The 15,446-nt window shown below is 34.0% G+C and overlaps 1 protein-coding gene across 1 annotated transcript in view; it reads right to left on the bottom strand.

The window, feature by feature from the left end:
* The window catches only part of COL21A1 (collagen type XXI alpha 1 chain), a 240,435-nt gene that overhangs the window by 89,508 nt on the left and 135,481 nt on the right, over positions 1-15,446 (bottom strand). Inside the window, exons 9-13 of the mRNA XM_049092201.1 lie at positions 5,976-6,144; positions 5,668-5,884; positions 2,956-3,129; positions 1,858-1,935; positions 42-50 (exon numbers count right to left, since the gene is read on the bottom strand). Coding sequence (XP_048948158.1) covers positions 42-50; positions 1,858-1,935; positions 2,956-3,129; positions 5,668-5,884; positions 5,976-6,144 — 647 coding nt within the window. The remainder of the gene's footprint in view (positions 1-41; positions 51-1,857; positions 1,936-2,955; positions 3,130-5,667; positions 5,885-5,975; positions 6,145-15,446) is intronic.

Here is a 15,446-nt window from a genome sequence, read left to right on the forward strand (position 1 = left end):
ACAAATACTACCTTAAGGAGAATAATAGTTTCCAGGCCTACCTCGCCATTCTGAAAGAAAAACAATGAATGTGTTTTAAAAGATGCTTTAAATTTCTAAATTATCTACCTAATTTATAGATATTTCATTGCCCCGGTTCTAGATACATGAAGTATCAAAACCAGCAAGAGCTAACCATTTATGTGCAATTCTCCTAAAAAAAAAAAAAACATTGATACACATTATGACAACATTTACTGTAGGATAAAGGACATGAACAATGATGAAGAGAAGAACAAGGAAATGGAAATGCCAAAGCTGCTTGGTATAATGGCCACACAGGAGCAAAAATAACCCACGGTGAGTTTTGTACACTCTCTTGAACTTTCTGGAAATCTTTTAAAAACCAGGAAAAAAAGCCAAAACACATCTAAGAAAGTCACAAATTTCATGCATTAAATTTTCTGCATATTACTTTAGGAGACCTCCTCACTAAACAATTTGCTTCTTACTAAATACCTGATCTTATATAGGTTAATAATCCAAACAATAACAAATTAGATCATAAAATGAGAACATGGGACTAAAGATGCAAAAGTTAACAAGCTACATGCAGTCACACCTAAGAGTAAGGAAGGAGACATAAAAACACAAAAAAAAGTAATGTGAGAACTCAAACTCTACCATCTAATCCTGTTTTTAGGATGTAGGAGGGTAATGCTCACATAACATCGATGCAGAAATATCAATACATACAGCATACATTAGATGTACATTCTAATACATACAGCATATAAAATGGACTCTCAGAATGTAATAATGTATTAATACTTTTAGGAGTTTAGAGATCTGTATTTCAAGTTATAAGTATCTAAAATAAAAGTTCTAGTGTTTAAACAATTACCTCTCTAAAACACCAAGAATGAATCATCTCTAAAAGGTTCCATGGTTGATATTATTATAGAACCTTTAAATGCATTGCTCTACATCCTCAAGGTTTCAGTACATGTGGATTTGTAGGTTATTCAGTTTGATAGGAAAAAAGATGGTAGTGTGACTTTATAAACTGAAAGAACTATGGCGTGAACTCAAATGTCACTGGGAATTCACACCGCAAAAAGTTTTACGATGTTCTACCCTTTTTGCCTTACAAAAATATACCTTTCTTTTTCTGTCCAAGGGAAAAAGGATCATGATCACACACACACACACCCTGCAAGCACACATATATAATCAGACTCTAACATTTTAGCTTTTAATTTTTTCCTTCTAACATTTTAAGATTCTAACATTTTCCTTCTAACATCTCTAACATTTTAGCTTTTAATTTTATCCTTCTTTGATTAATTAATCAAAATGGCTACATAAATAGAAAGTTTCTTATATCCTAAAAATACAAGAAAATCTTCTTTAGGAAACAAGAACAAAAAGAAACCTATATATTCATAATAGTTTGAGAAAATGTGCTGGTGGACAGGAAAATGAATCATTTCCTGCTCTTTAGAATGGTGCTATGTAGGGTATTCTGTCCACATATTAAATTAAGTAAGTATAGTATTTTACACTCCAGATATTCAAACAAGAATTCTACGTTTCTCTAGAGCAGGTCCAGCCCTGCTTCATTTGAATACAAGAAACATCACACTGAGGTATGAAAACACATTTCCTTGTACTCTTCCATTCACACTTGCACACTGATAACATTATTCTTTTATTTCAATTATGAACCTCAAAATGTCTTAATCATTGTAACTTTATTTGAACTGACAATTAACAAATTAATTCTGCATATCAAATGAAGGCTCACATATTATCTTTTATTTATTGCTCCTAAAGTACTGAAGCAACACTTGAGGAAAAACAATCTATGCTACTCACAAATCCAGGAATCTCGCATGCTGTCTCTCGGTTGTTCTGTTCTGGGTCACAGTAGATTCGCAACTTCTGGACATCAAACTAGGACATAAACCCCATCAAGTTAAAATTGAGGCCCAAGGTAACTGTGTAATAAGAATGACCCAACTACATCAGCAGTCATGTAAGGTTTAAATCATAGCACTTAGCTAAATATTAGCAATACTAAATTTGAATACCTAACATACAGTTTAAAGAGGTGATGCATTCACATAAGGAAATTCATTAGGAAAACCCTAGCACCAAAAACAAACCTCTAATTTCCTTCAGGAACCCATTGGAGCCTTTTTAGCATCTCTGTATCAAGCGCTTAAAGAGCATTTCCTAGAACATTTATAAGCCTTCCCAGGCTTTCTGCATTTATCCTAAATCTCTACATTTCTGATTACAAAAAAAAATTAGTTGCTGGCATGGAGTGTTGTGTGATGAGTAGTCCAAGTACCTATTGCTATTTAAATATTTACTACATTCTGACATGTAACATTAAAATATAGAGACCATGTGTATAATTTGAACATGCAATCTTCCCTTGATAGAAAGTGGTAAAGCACACCTCTTCAAATAACAGATTGTTCAAGAAATGGCTATCTTTTTATAACATATTTCTCAATCCACAGATACTCCAGTTTTTAAAAATATCAAAAAAGTAACAGTTTTAAGAAGTAAATCCTGAAATTCATTAATCTGATTGTAACCTCACAGCTGCAGAGAAATTTTATAGCTCCCAACTCAAAGCTCTAATCACATTCTCTTTTTCAAGTTCATTATTTAATCTATGCTTCTCCTGGGTAATATGAAATTAATGTTTCATAAGAATGTAGAATTCTACCCTGAACCCAGGGGAACATTTTTCTAAGAATTCCTACAAAATCTATTAAGTCTAATTTTGCATTTTCATACACACACTCAAACACACAATTCCACTTATAAACTGACCATTTTTATTATCTTAAAGGAATCAATAATTCAGTTAACTACTTAATTAAATGTGATAAATACTATCACAAAAGACAGCAAAAGCTCACTTTATATAATGAAAAAAGCTAATCATTACTTATCCACCTGAACGGTTTCTTCTTTCCCAGAATACTTTCCAATTTGAGTTTGCCCACTGATGAAGATCCCTAAAACTGGATGTAAGGGCTTGTTTTCAATTTGTTGATCATCAATATACAGAGTTACATCTTGTTCTGTTACTAAGAGACGAATTTGATGCCAGCCTTCATCAAATAATGTCTATAGGAAGAAAGTAGGGAAGATTCATAAAATTCCTAATAATCTTTCATTTTCTTTGTTCCCATTCCTTTGCAGCCAACCATAAATCCACACTACACAGACTGGTTGTGTTATATACTAATTCACCTTGACCCAAGTTGGGTCTCAAATTCTAGCCACCAATTAATTTATGAAGTCTTACTTCGCATTATAGATCCATTATATGTAAGTTTATGTGTCAATTACTGAAGCAATTCTCAAGGTCACAAATAAGTTCTTAACCTCTGAATCTAAATGGCTTTTCCCATTCCTCATCCTATTTACTCCATTGCAACTTTAGATCCTTAACTAGTCCATCTTACTTAGTTTCTTCCTTCAACTCCATGACTCAAACCATCTTGATCATTTCTTCTTCTTCAATTGCTCATTCTCTATTTTTTTGAGGGCTCCTCTTTTTCACCTGCCTTTTTTTTTTTTGTTTTGAGATTTTTATTTATTTATTCATGAGAGACAGAGAGAGAGAGAGAGAGAGGCAGAGACACAGGCAGAGAGAGAAGCAGGCTCCACTCAGGGAGCCTGATGCAGGACTCAATCCCAGGACTCCAGGATCATGCCCTGGGCAAAAGGCAGGCGCTAAATTGCTGAGCCACTGAGGGATTCCCCTTCACCTGCCTTTTGATGAGGTCATAACTGACAGATCTATCACTGACCTTTTTCAATCTCCCTTTTGATTATGTCAACCATTCCTATAGGTCAATCATTACTTCTATGGAATAACTCTCATATCTACAACAGCCTGGACCTCTTTTCTACATATGGGATCTATAATTTTTAATACTGGCTAGTATAGTTTTACCAGGATATTTCACAGTTAGCCTGAGGGAGAGTATAGCAAAATGAACTTGAACTATCCCCAAAGCTTTCTTCCTCTCAGTTTCCCTGGGAAAATAATATCCTCACTTTCTAAATTGCAACAAGTGTCTTTACCTCTTGCCCTTCCCTCAGCTGAAATAATAACCAGATGCAAAGTTCTACCAAATGTCTCTTAAATATGACTCAAATTCACTTCACTATTCCCATTCTCATTACCATAGTTTATGCTCAAGTATATCTTGCTTTATCTGAATAATTTTAAAACATATCTCTAATTCTTCCCTAAGCCATCCTTAATACATCACTATAATTAATCTCTCTCACTACCATTCTGTCAGAGAAGATGCCACATCTTATTAATCTCTAGATTCCCAGGATCTAGCCCATTTCCAGGACAGAGATGAAAGTATTTTTTATGAAATAAAAAGGAGAAGAGAAGAGAGAGCTGCTTTGACCATGACACACCTATGATTCCAAGACTTTTTGATGGAATCCTATCATCCACTGAACAAAGTCCAAAACCCTTTGTATGATTGCCAGGTTCCCACAAATTGAATTCATACTTTGTTAGCTCTTTCTTTCATGCATCTTATACTTCAAACACAGGGGATATCACTTTCTATTTTTTAAATTAAAACCCTGTATTTTACCACACAGGAGTACTCAATACTGAACCACTGACTTACATGTCCTTAGCTTTCTTCATCAAAATTCTATATGTTCTTCAAGGTCTAGTCCAAAATGCATCTCATTATAAGACTTGCCTGCATTTTGTGTTAGAATATACTTTTCCCTTTACATTTCTCTAATATTTTGTACTTCTAGTAGATATCAGAGGTCTTCAATCTTCTATTATAAATAAGTTAGTTCCTTGAAGGTGTGAAACATGCCTTACTCATTTGTGATTTCTTATAGAACCTAGCATATTGACTTTAATAAAAATGGCAGCCAAATTTTTAAAAAATTTAATTTGCTTACAATGAAGAAATTGAACAGATGGCATAATTTCATATATAACCTTGTATACTTCCTAAATTATACAATATACTGTTAGACTATCATGAGTATCAAAACTTAGCTATTTTTATCATTGTATCTGTATTCTGAACACATCTGACTTGGAAAATACACTTTTTTTGGATTATCAATTTTATTAAATAGAGGTTATTTTGGGGAAACAAAACATTTTTCTAATAAATGTGAATTCTGCACTCATTATCTACCTGTATGTAAGGTTCTAACAAATGTCTTTATCTCAGTACTTTGTAGGGCATGGCAGTGTAAGATGGGACCAACATGAGTCTTAGATAGATGAGACTTAACTTCAGTTTCTGATGTCACCATTTAATAGCTGTATTACTTTGAGATGGAACTTAATACCCTTCAAACTTTTTTTTTGGTCTGTACAATGAGAACAGTAGCTTCTTCCTTGGGTGATTATTACAATTAAATGTTCTTGACATCCATCTAGTAGCAAGTACTCAAAAAATGTGAGTTCTCCCACTCCTTAATTCCACCTAAGAAACAATTTTCCTTCATTTGTTGCTCTTATTCAGTAAAGCAACACTAAACTATGAAGTCAGATTCTTTTCAGCCACATTAAAATTATGGCACTCTTCCTCCAACACACAAATCTGGTGGTGATTCCCCATGAATATCATCATAATCATATCCAAGCATCTTTACCTTAACTTGAGGGTCAACGAAGGTGACCACTTGTGAGCCATTAATCATGCTGGTTGTTGTAAATAGTAAAGTTTTATCCACACCATTTAAAGTAACTGCTATTTGTGGCCTTCCATCAATGGTTAAAATTCTCCATAAATCCCACATTTTCTTGACTTTAAATCTCTGAGTGGAGACAAATACATATGATGGAGGAAGACCTTCTGGGAAAACATTGCTAGAAAAAGAAGAATATGCATAAGCTTTAGGAATTCTCAGCATGTCTAGAGACATAACAACAAAAAGGTGTATCAACACATAATGTATACCTTGTGAATTCTGATAAGTCAACTTTTGATGTTACTTCATATCCTTTTATCTTTGTTGGTGAAAGCAGGATTCTTTTCTTAACCTTTTTCTTTACACCCAAGCCTAAAAGAATATCAAACCCTTTCTCATCGCGAGCTGCCACTGGAATTCGTGTTGGACAGACAGATTCTATAAATCCAGAGCAAAAAGCAGTAAACATTGATTAATCATGGATTTCTTCAATAAGAAAATGAGAAATATTAGAGAAAATAATTATAAAAAATATATATGCACACAAATGGATATAAATGCCTTTTCTGAAAAAATGTGCAGGAGTGTCTCTGGCACTTAAAGTCCCAAATGTCATTTTTCCTCCTAACAGCGGATAAAGTAAAACAGAAAGAAATATATATACTTTATATATATAAACAGACTACTTTAAGAATACTATGCTAACGTCTATAAATCACTGTTTGAATGAAGGGCAACCTAATACCTGAGAGGGGGTAGGAGAACACTGGAATGACATTGACAATTCTAATCTAATAGTTGCTATTAATTAGTCACATGACTTTGCATAACTCCTAAATTTCTTGGATCTAAGAGATGAAATCTAAGATTTCTTTCTTGAATTCCCAGCATTTGAGGGGTAAAAAAAAAATTTCTTATTCTTGATATCCTCTCCAGTTTTAGCAGTTGAAAATTCTACAGTTCAAACATCATTGGTTCTATTTACTCTGGGAAAAAACTGTAGGTCTTTTCTGTTCATGAAAGTTCTCAAAATGGCCCTATTATCTATGATTAATTATATCATATTAATCATATTTTCATATTTATAAATAAAGACTATTTCCTTAAGAAGAATTGTTAAGATTTGTATTATACAGTCATCTATATAAATTCTAAAAATATGGTATGCTTTTAACTTGCTGGGAAACTAATACCTGAAATTATGTGGAAAATTTTATATGGTTGAAATGCTATTAAGCTGTTAAATTGCAGAAATGTTGCGATATTTTCAGATTCTTCCAAGGCCCTCATATAAAATAAACATTGAGCATGACTGCTTATATTTTATAGAGCAGCTAACAAAATAAAAAAAGAACAAACTCCACTAACCTTCTTTAAGATAATCACTCTCTTATACAACATTAAGAAGGAAAAGCATCATATTTATAATTCAATAAAAAGTAATGAGATGGATTTTATTAGCCCAACATGTATAGTCATAATTTATACCACAGAATATTAGAAATAAAATAAAGGTCTGATATAATTAAAATTTTTTCTTCAGGTCTTAAATTTTGAAGTGATCCAATAAATTATGTCCTTCTTCCTCTGGTAAGCTTGTTACTAAATGATGAGGAGATACAGGAATGAGGCAAGTAGATGTTGGTTAGATATGTGATTTAGGGAATTTCATGACACTGCACACCATAAAGAATCCCCTCACACCATTCCAGCAGCAGAAAGCTGACTATTCCCTAACCCACCTTAGAAGCAGGGCCTGCCCACTAAGCTCACATATGTTCGAGAGGAAACCAGAACACACTAGCTCCACAGATACACTGATCCAAGGAGAAGAAAGTTAAAGACTCTTTGATAAACATGACCAACTACTTTTTATCAAACTCATTTATTGAAAATTGATCTTCTCATTCAGTGGTAAGGAACTATAAAAGGTTAGGAAAGAGATCAGAAGAGTTAGCCTTGCTGAAGTTTCTTCACATGAAAATAAGAGAAGCAGGGTGTAAGTGATCCTAATAGCACTATATTACAGTTTAAATCATAAAGCAATTAATAAAACTAAATCTTTTCTGTCGTGACGCAGGGTTTCTTTTTTGACAGAGTGGCAGTGAGTGGAGGTATGCAGAATATATGAAGCCTCAAATCAGATACTTTTGATTTAAAACTGCAAAAAAAAAAATTAGCTGAAAAGAAAACATGTTAAACTTTACATCATAAAAATATTCAGGTTTGAATTGCTGCTTTGATTTGCTTTTTAACTAAGAAGTTATAAGATGTTGGGTGAAGATCTCAGGCTTAAGAAAATTAGGTTTAGACTTAAGCCTCTCAACGTCTCCCAAAATTTTGGATTCTCATCTGTGAAGTGAGAATAATGATCTCCTTCACAGAGTTTGTCTGAAGATCAAATGTGATGATGTATGTGAAAGTGCTTTGTAACTGCAAAACGGCATGCAAGTGCAGGGGACAAAGCAAGTCTTGTGTTCATCCTTTTGCTATAACAGTCTTTTACACCATCTTGTAATACCCAAAATTTTATGGGGAAACAGTATGGCACCACTTGTGAAATCAAGAATGTATAAGACAGCCACATTTTCATTACTACCTAACACATCTCATGAAGAAGTATGGATTTAAATAATTATGTTTTCTTGAAGGTAATTTTTCTTCCCAATAGCACATGGGAAGTGAAAAAAGTGTAGTTAAAATGTTCAAAAACAGTTTTTATGTTTGTATATACCTAGTTTTAGGAAACAGGTAAAAGAAGTTTCCATACATAAAATGCTACTTTTCAACCAATTTCTATATAAACTTGAGGGGAAACAGAGGTAAATAGTTAATTTACCCACTGCATAGAAAAAATAAATATATGAAATATATGTTTAAGTATACAAACCACATCCAGACAGAAGTATGGAAACTGGAAATAAAAACTGAAACTTGGAAATTATAATTTTAATACTAGGAAAATCAAATGCTAAGAGAGACTCAGTTGGGAGCTTGTTATAACACCTAAAACAGGTAATTAGAGTATCTAAATAAACCAATTTATTTTAAAGGCATGCATTCAGGAGGAAGGGTAAGCAAAACAGAAGACCTAAATTCACAAATGATTATTTCTACACCAACTACACAGTTTTAATTTCATTTTACTCCAGTATGGATAGAGTATTCAGGATAGGAATGCTTCCTGGGATGAGCAAAGATTACTCTATTTTAAACACTGAGGGCCAGTAATATCTGCTTTTCAGTTTGGGTGATTTATTTTTGTTTTTGTTTCCCTTGCCTTTGGAAACAGATAAGTAATATCTAGAAAAATGTTGCTATGGCTAAAATACCACTGTCTATGTTCTCTTCTAGGATTTTTATGGTTTCAAGTTTCACACTTAGGTCTTTAATCCACTTTGAATTTATTTTAGAATTGAAAAGATATTTGCAAATGATACAAACAGTAAAAGAGCCTAATATCCAAAATATATAAAGAACTTAAAACTCAATACCAAAAAAAAAAAAAAATCCAATTTAAAAGAAGACAGAAAACACGAATAGACATTTCTCCAAAGAAAACATAGACACATGAAAAGACGTTCAGTATCACTAATCATCAGGGAGAAACAAATCAAAACCACAATGAGATATCACCTTACATCTGTCAGAATGGCTAAAATAAAAAAGACAAGAAAAAACAAGTGTTGCCAAGGTTGTAGAGAAAAATGAACCATTGTGCACTGCCTGTATGAATGTAAATTGGTGCAGCCACTGTGGAAAACAGTATGGAGGTTCCTCAAAAAATTAAAAATAAAAATGCTATATGATCCAATAATTGCACTACTAGTTATCCAAAAAAACCAAATACGTACTTCAAAAAAATATATACACCTCTATTTTTGTTGCAGCATTGTTTATAATAACCAGTATATGGAAGCAACCTAAATGTCCACTGATAAACAGGTATACACATACAGATAAACAGGTATACACATACATAAACGATGGAATTGTGTATGAGATTTAAAAAAAAAAAAAAAAAGGATGTTATCGGGTGGCCCGAGTGGCTCAGCGGTTTAGTGCCGCCTTCCGCCCAGGGCGTGATCCTGGAGCCCCTGGATCGAGTCCCATGTCGGGCTTTCTGCATGGAGCCTGCTTCTCCCTCTGCCTGTGTCTTTGCCTCTCTCTCTCTCTCTGTCTCTCATGAATAAATAAATAAAATCTTTAAAAAAAAAAAAAAAAGGATGTGATCATGCCATTTGTAACAATATAGACAGACCCAAAAGGTATGTGCTAAGTGAACTAAGTCAGACATAGAAAGATAAATGCCATATTATTTCACTCACATGTGTAATCCGAAAAAAAAATGAAAAACAAATTAATAAATCTGCAAATTCAAAGGACAAATTGATGATTGCCAGAGGAGAGGGAGGTGAGGAGGTGGGCAATATAAGTGAAGGGGAGAAGAATATAAAGTTAATGATATTTTAATAGTATCATGATGGCAGATGATACATACACTTGTGGTGAACACAGCATAACATACAAACTTGTTGAATTACTATGTTGTGCACCTGAAACTAATGTAACATTGTATGTCAACTATATTCAAGATTTTAAAAAGTTTTTGAGTCATCCATAGAAACCAGAAAAAATATTCATTTTTCTATTAAATCTCAGGGTTTAGTAATATAAGTAATCCAGTATTACCAAGGTCATAAAAGGTGTTTTACTTAAAATTCTGCCATGGACATGGACACAAAAACTGTATAAATCTTTAGTCTAACTAGACCAACCAAATTAGAAACTACATCTTTCTAGCTCTAAGTTAACATCACAGGAACACTAATGAACACACTATTCCAGAACACATCTACCTACTTTTTAAATGCCTATTTAATCCAATTCCACATTGCCACATTGTTCATAGGTCACTCCTCTCCAGAAATCACATATTTTATTCACAACAAGGGAATTTTATCAAGGAGATCTGTGGTCAGAAACCAAAAGTAATTTTATTGATCCAGACCTAATAGTCCAATAAAACAGAGTTGTGTAGAGAGGGTCCCTGGTGCAGATCTGTGCAAGCCAACTTCCTCAGACTTTCCCTGGACTGAACTTCATTTTAATGATAAGGCAAACACAAGTGTATGTCCAACTGATATACACCCCTCAATGGTGTTCAGTGGCATTTTAATATATCTGCCTTTCTGAAGTTCTATTATATCATGTAGTTTAATGTAATGTACAAGTTCATCAAAAGAAGGAACAGTCACCCTTGTTTCAATTTAGTACCAAGGTTGTGATTACTTAGACTTCATCATACTGAAAATACAATAATATAGCAAAACCAAAGTAAATTATGGAAACAGAGATCCTCTTACCAAAGATTAAATAACAAGAAGGTAGCCCCAATTTCACCCAATTCCTTTTCTCATTACAGACTGAATAAGCTCATCTTCCTTTACCAGCACTGTCTTGAAATCTAGATTGATTTAGAGTTAACAGTCCTTCATCTGAGGAAGATGTCTGCCAAATGCATGGCTGACAATGGGACCCAGTAAGAGCAGATGTCAATGGGAACAAGAGACTCCTATTACTAATGAGTACAACTTGTCCACAAATCAGAAACATCACAGTCTTTTGCAACATTCAGTTGCCTCACTGATCACAGAATATTTTGTTTTTTTAACAATAAGAAAAAATATAAGAAATAACTATCATCTTTGGCCTAAGGAATAGTTAAGGAAAATATAATTCTAAAGGCTTATATAATCACAAAAATGACTCATCTGGTTTTGCCATTTTTCATTTTAAAAGCATTGATTATGTAATGAATTTTTTTTTGTTATTCCTGCTCAAGTACTACAAATGGAGAAAAGGTAACATGTTTTGCCTTTATACATATGCAGATAATAGCATGTGTGTAATTCCTGTACCTCATTCTTCACCCCTTTTTACATTTTTTATTTCACAGACCTTTTGTCAGGTATTACAGTTGTGTATCATTTTAACATACAAACTATATATTTTCTTTAACCAGATGTCCAAGCATCTTAACATGTTCCTGTCCTTGACGTTACTCCAGCACACTGATATTAACTTTCATAAAATGTGATTTATATCACTAAAGTTGGAGTCAGTCACTTAGCCCAAGATCACACACTTCAAGAAAGTGATGTTGACAAAATCAAGAATCAAACCTGGATCCTGGTCTGACTCCAGAGACTGGGCTGGGCCTCCTTATCATTATGTAGCCTTGGGTTTATTAGGAAAAAGAATCAGGAGATAGTGCTTCACTTTAACAGGTCTTTGCTGAGTCTTTTAAAACATTTTTATGAAGGTACAACCTACCTTCAACAAAATGCCCTAATTTCAAGTGCACATCAACTGGCACATATTTATAGGTTTATAAGTTAGCACCCAGACAAGATAAAGAACACATCTAACACCTCAGAAAGTTACCTCATGATCCTTCCCAGACAATAACCACTACCACCAGAGGCCACCACTGTTATGATTTCTGTTATCACTGATTTGTGTATTCTTAAACTTAATATAAATGAACCATACAGTATGTTCTTTTACTTGACTCTTCTTGCTCAACATAATATCTGGGGTATCATCCATGCTGTTGTAAATAACAGTGGCTTGTTCTTTTCTGTTGCTAGGTACTATTCCACTATTCAAATTATGTTATGACGTATTTGTCCATTTTATGTGAGCAGTCATTGGAGTTGTATGCAGTTTTGACTATTTTTAATAAACTTGCCATAGACAATCTTGCATATGTCTTTTGGTAAACATATGAACTTATTTCTCATGGTCAACTATCTGAGCGTAGAACTGCTGTTTCATAGGGAATCTGTATACTTTGCCCTAGTAGATAGTGCCAAAAATTTTTTCCCAAGAGGTTGTACCAATTTTCACCTCTACTATCATGTCTGTTGCCACTTGAAAAGGAGGGAGGTGTTATGAAAATATGTAATTAGGTGATAGATATTATACACAATATTTCAGAGAAAGAAAAAAGAGGAGGGTTGGGCTACGCATACAAGCTTTAAACACTCTTAACAAAAATTATTCCAAATATTTTGTTTGTTCCTTTCCTAGACATAATTAACTCATACAACTGCATCTAGATTTAATCATAAACACTGACAGCAACATCTATATGCTGTAATTTGTATATTTTCTAAATTATGCCATAATAATTCTATTTTTCCCATGAATACTCATATATTACTTTTCACATAAAATAAAGCATATTGTGTTTGAAGGGAACATAGCTGTAGCCTAATTAGGTGGAAAATTAATATTTTTAGATATACTACAAGTCCCTGACAATATAAATTGCCTTCAATTCAGATTAGATTCAAAACCTTTTAATCTACAGATAGATTATAAAGTGATTGTCCTGAATGTTTGATGACATTTTATAGAATACTCTACTCAATCCAATCCTATCTACCAAACTTTACCATACTTTCATTTCTCATTTCCCTCTGCCCCACCTCAGTGGGGAAATTCATATATACGTGTACCAACAATAAAGGCAAGAATGGAAAAAATAAGCTTTATAGGAGGACAGAAAAGTTAACCACATATATGTTATGAAATCATGGAAGCTAAAACACTGGCCATCTCCAAAAACATCTCAGTTGTCCTGGCCATGATTGCTGATATGTGTACCCCAACCCTTTGTGACTTTAATGAAATACAGATAGAATTATATGAGTAGGTTAGGGTAAAGCACTGGGTCACTATTATGAAGCATAGTAAAGTTTGAATTAGATAACCAAATTATCCAGCCATCTTTAAACAAGAATAGTATACAAAGTATAAGTGGTTTTTTGATGAGAAGAAACTCAGGAAAAGTCCTAAACATCATTCTAAGTTAAAGTGCATCACTGTAGAAAGCATTGAAAGGAAAAAAGCCTCAAAGTTTAATGTAATGAAAGATACCAAAGTTCCACTCAAGCAGCAGTCTCTCTCAGTCTCTCTCTCTCTCTCTTTCTCTCTCTCTCTCAAATAAGATAAGGCTGAGGATGCATAGCTAATTGCCTTGTGACCTCTAGCCTCTGGCCCCATTTGAGCAAGTCAACATCATATACTATTTTAAAAAACAGATAAATCTCCTGCTTCCTCCAAAAGTCAAGATGGTAGAAAACAGTAAAAATATACAGGCAGTTTTCCAGAGCCTGCTCTTTACCTGCACCTATGCATAAGCAAGCTCAACATACCTGAATTAAAATATGGGTCCTAAAACCCAGTAATTCAAGCCACAGGCTGCTGGAAGCCCTTAAAGACACCTAAGGATGGTAACTTCTAGGGCACAGAGGGAAATTTCTTTCTCTTCCTTTCTCTCCTCTTTGTTGCATCAAGCCCATTCCTGATTTACTCAAAAAAGAAACAGAAGAATAATATCAGCAAGATGGCAGAATAGAAGTCATAGCCCACATTCTCCCACCAAAACACTGATTTAACAATAACATATGGATCAAAATACATTTATGGAAATTCCAGATTTAGGTTAGGAAGTTGAAGTATCCAAGGTGACCACAAAGCCAAGAACAGCATCACTGAAACAAGTAATATTAATAATTTTATTTTACTCACATCATTCCCTCCTCCATGCCTGTAAAGTGCCAAGAGAGAACACCCTAGCTTGTGATAGAGAATGCACTTGAGTGGGAAAAAGAAGAGTGGAGCATGTAACCACAGGGCTGTTCAAGAGACTGGTTTCAGTCCCACCTCATTTAGAGCACTGAAAGAACCGCAATCATTTGGATTCCTAGGAACTGCTGAGAACAAACAGAGTCATGGGGTTAAGGGGAAGGAGCTTGTTGTGGCTCAGCCTGATAAAGAGAAGACACACAACTTGAGCCTTCTCCCTCTGGAGGAAGAGAAAAGAGTGTAGCTTTTATCCAGCATTCTAGCTTTCCCAAGGGCTGTCTGAGGGAATAATATTGATCCTGCCTAAGGATATTAACAGGGAACCAGAATACTTTGGATGCCTAATGCCCACTGAGAACAAGGTGGGGAAGCTTATAGCTATAAAACTAGAGACCTTAAGAAGCTACAGACAGATACTAAAGGGAATAAAAGATTATGAGCTCCTGGGGTTGGGGTGGGGCGGGGAGGGGAAGCAAACCTCTCTAATTAAGAAATTGCTCACTCAGATCCGGAGAAATTATATCCTTCCATAAAAAGGCTTCAAAGCCCCCAAGAATCACTAGATGAACTAGTTAATAAGGGATTTCCCTGTATAAAGCCAATTGGTAAAGAAGGAGAGAGGTAAATTTTTCAAACATGTGGCTCCCAAAACAAAGCTGTAAAATACACAAAGTAACAGGGAAACATGATCCAAAGAACAGAATAACTCTCCAGATACTAACCCTAAGGAAAGGTTTATTATTTGAAAAAAGAATTCAAAACAACCATAATAAAGATGCCCTATGAGCTTAAGAAACAGTGGTATAAACAATATGAGGATACCAATAAAATAGAAAGGAGAACCAAAAAGAAATTTTGGAGCTGAAGAACACAATAACTGAACTGCAAAAAAAAATAAAGGACTGATGGGGTTACAAATCAGACTCAATCAAGCACAATAAAGAATCAGCAAACTTAAAGGTTATTTGAAAATATCTAGGCAGATAAATAAAAATTTAAAAGATGAGAAAGATTGAATAAAACCTAAATGACTTATGAGACACCATGAAGTACACCAATATGCATATCATGGGAGTTTCAGG

The sequence above is a fragment of the Canis lupus genome, chromosome 12 (genome assembly GCF_003254725.2).
Source record: "Canis lupus dingo isolate Sandy chromosome 12, ASM325472v2, whole genome shotgun sequence".
NCBI lineage: Eukaryota > Metazoa > Chordata > Mammalia > Carnivora > Canidae > Canis > Canis lupus.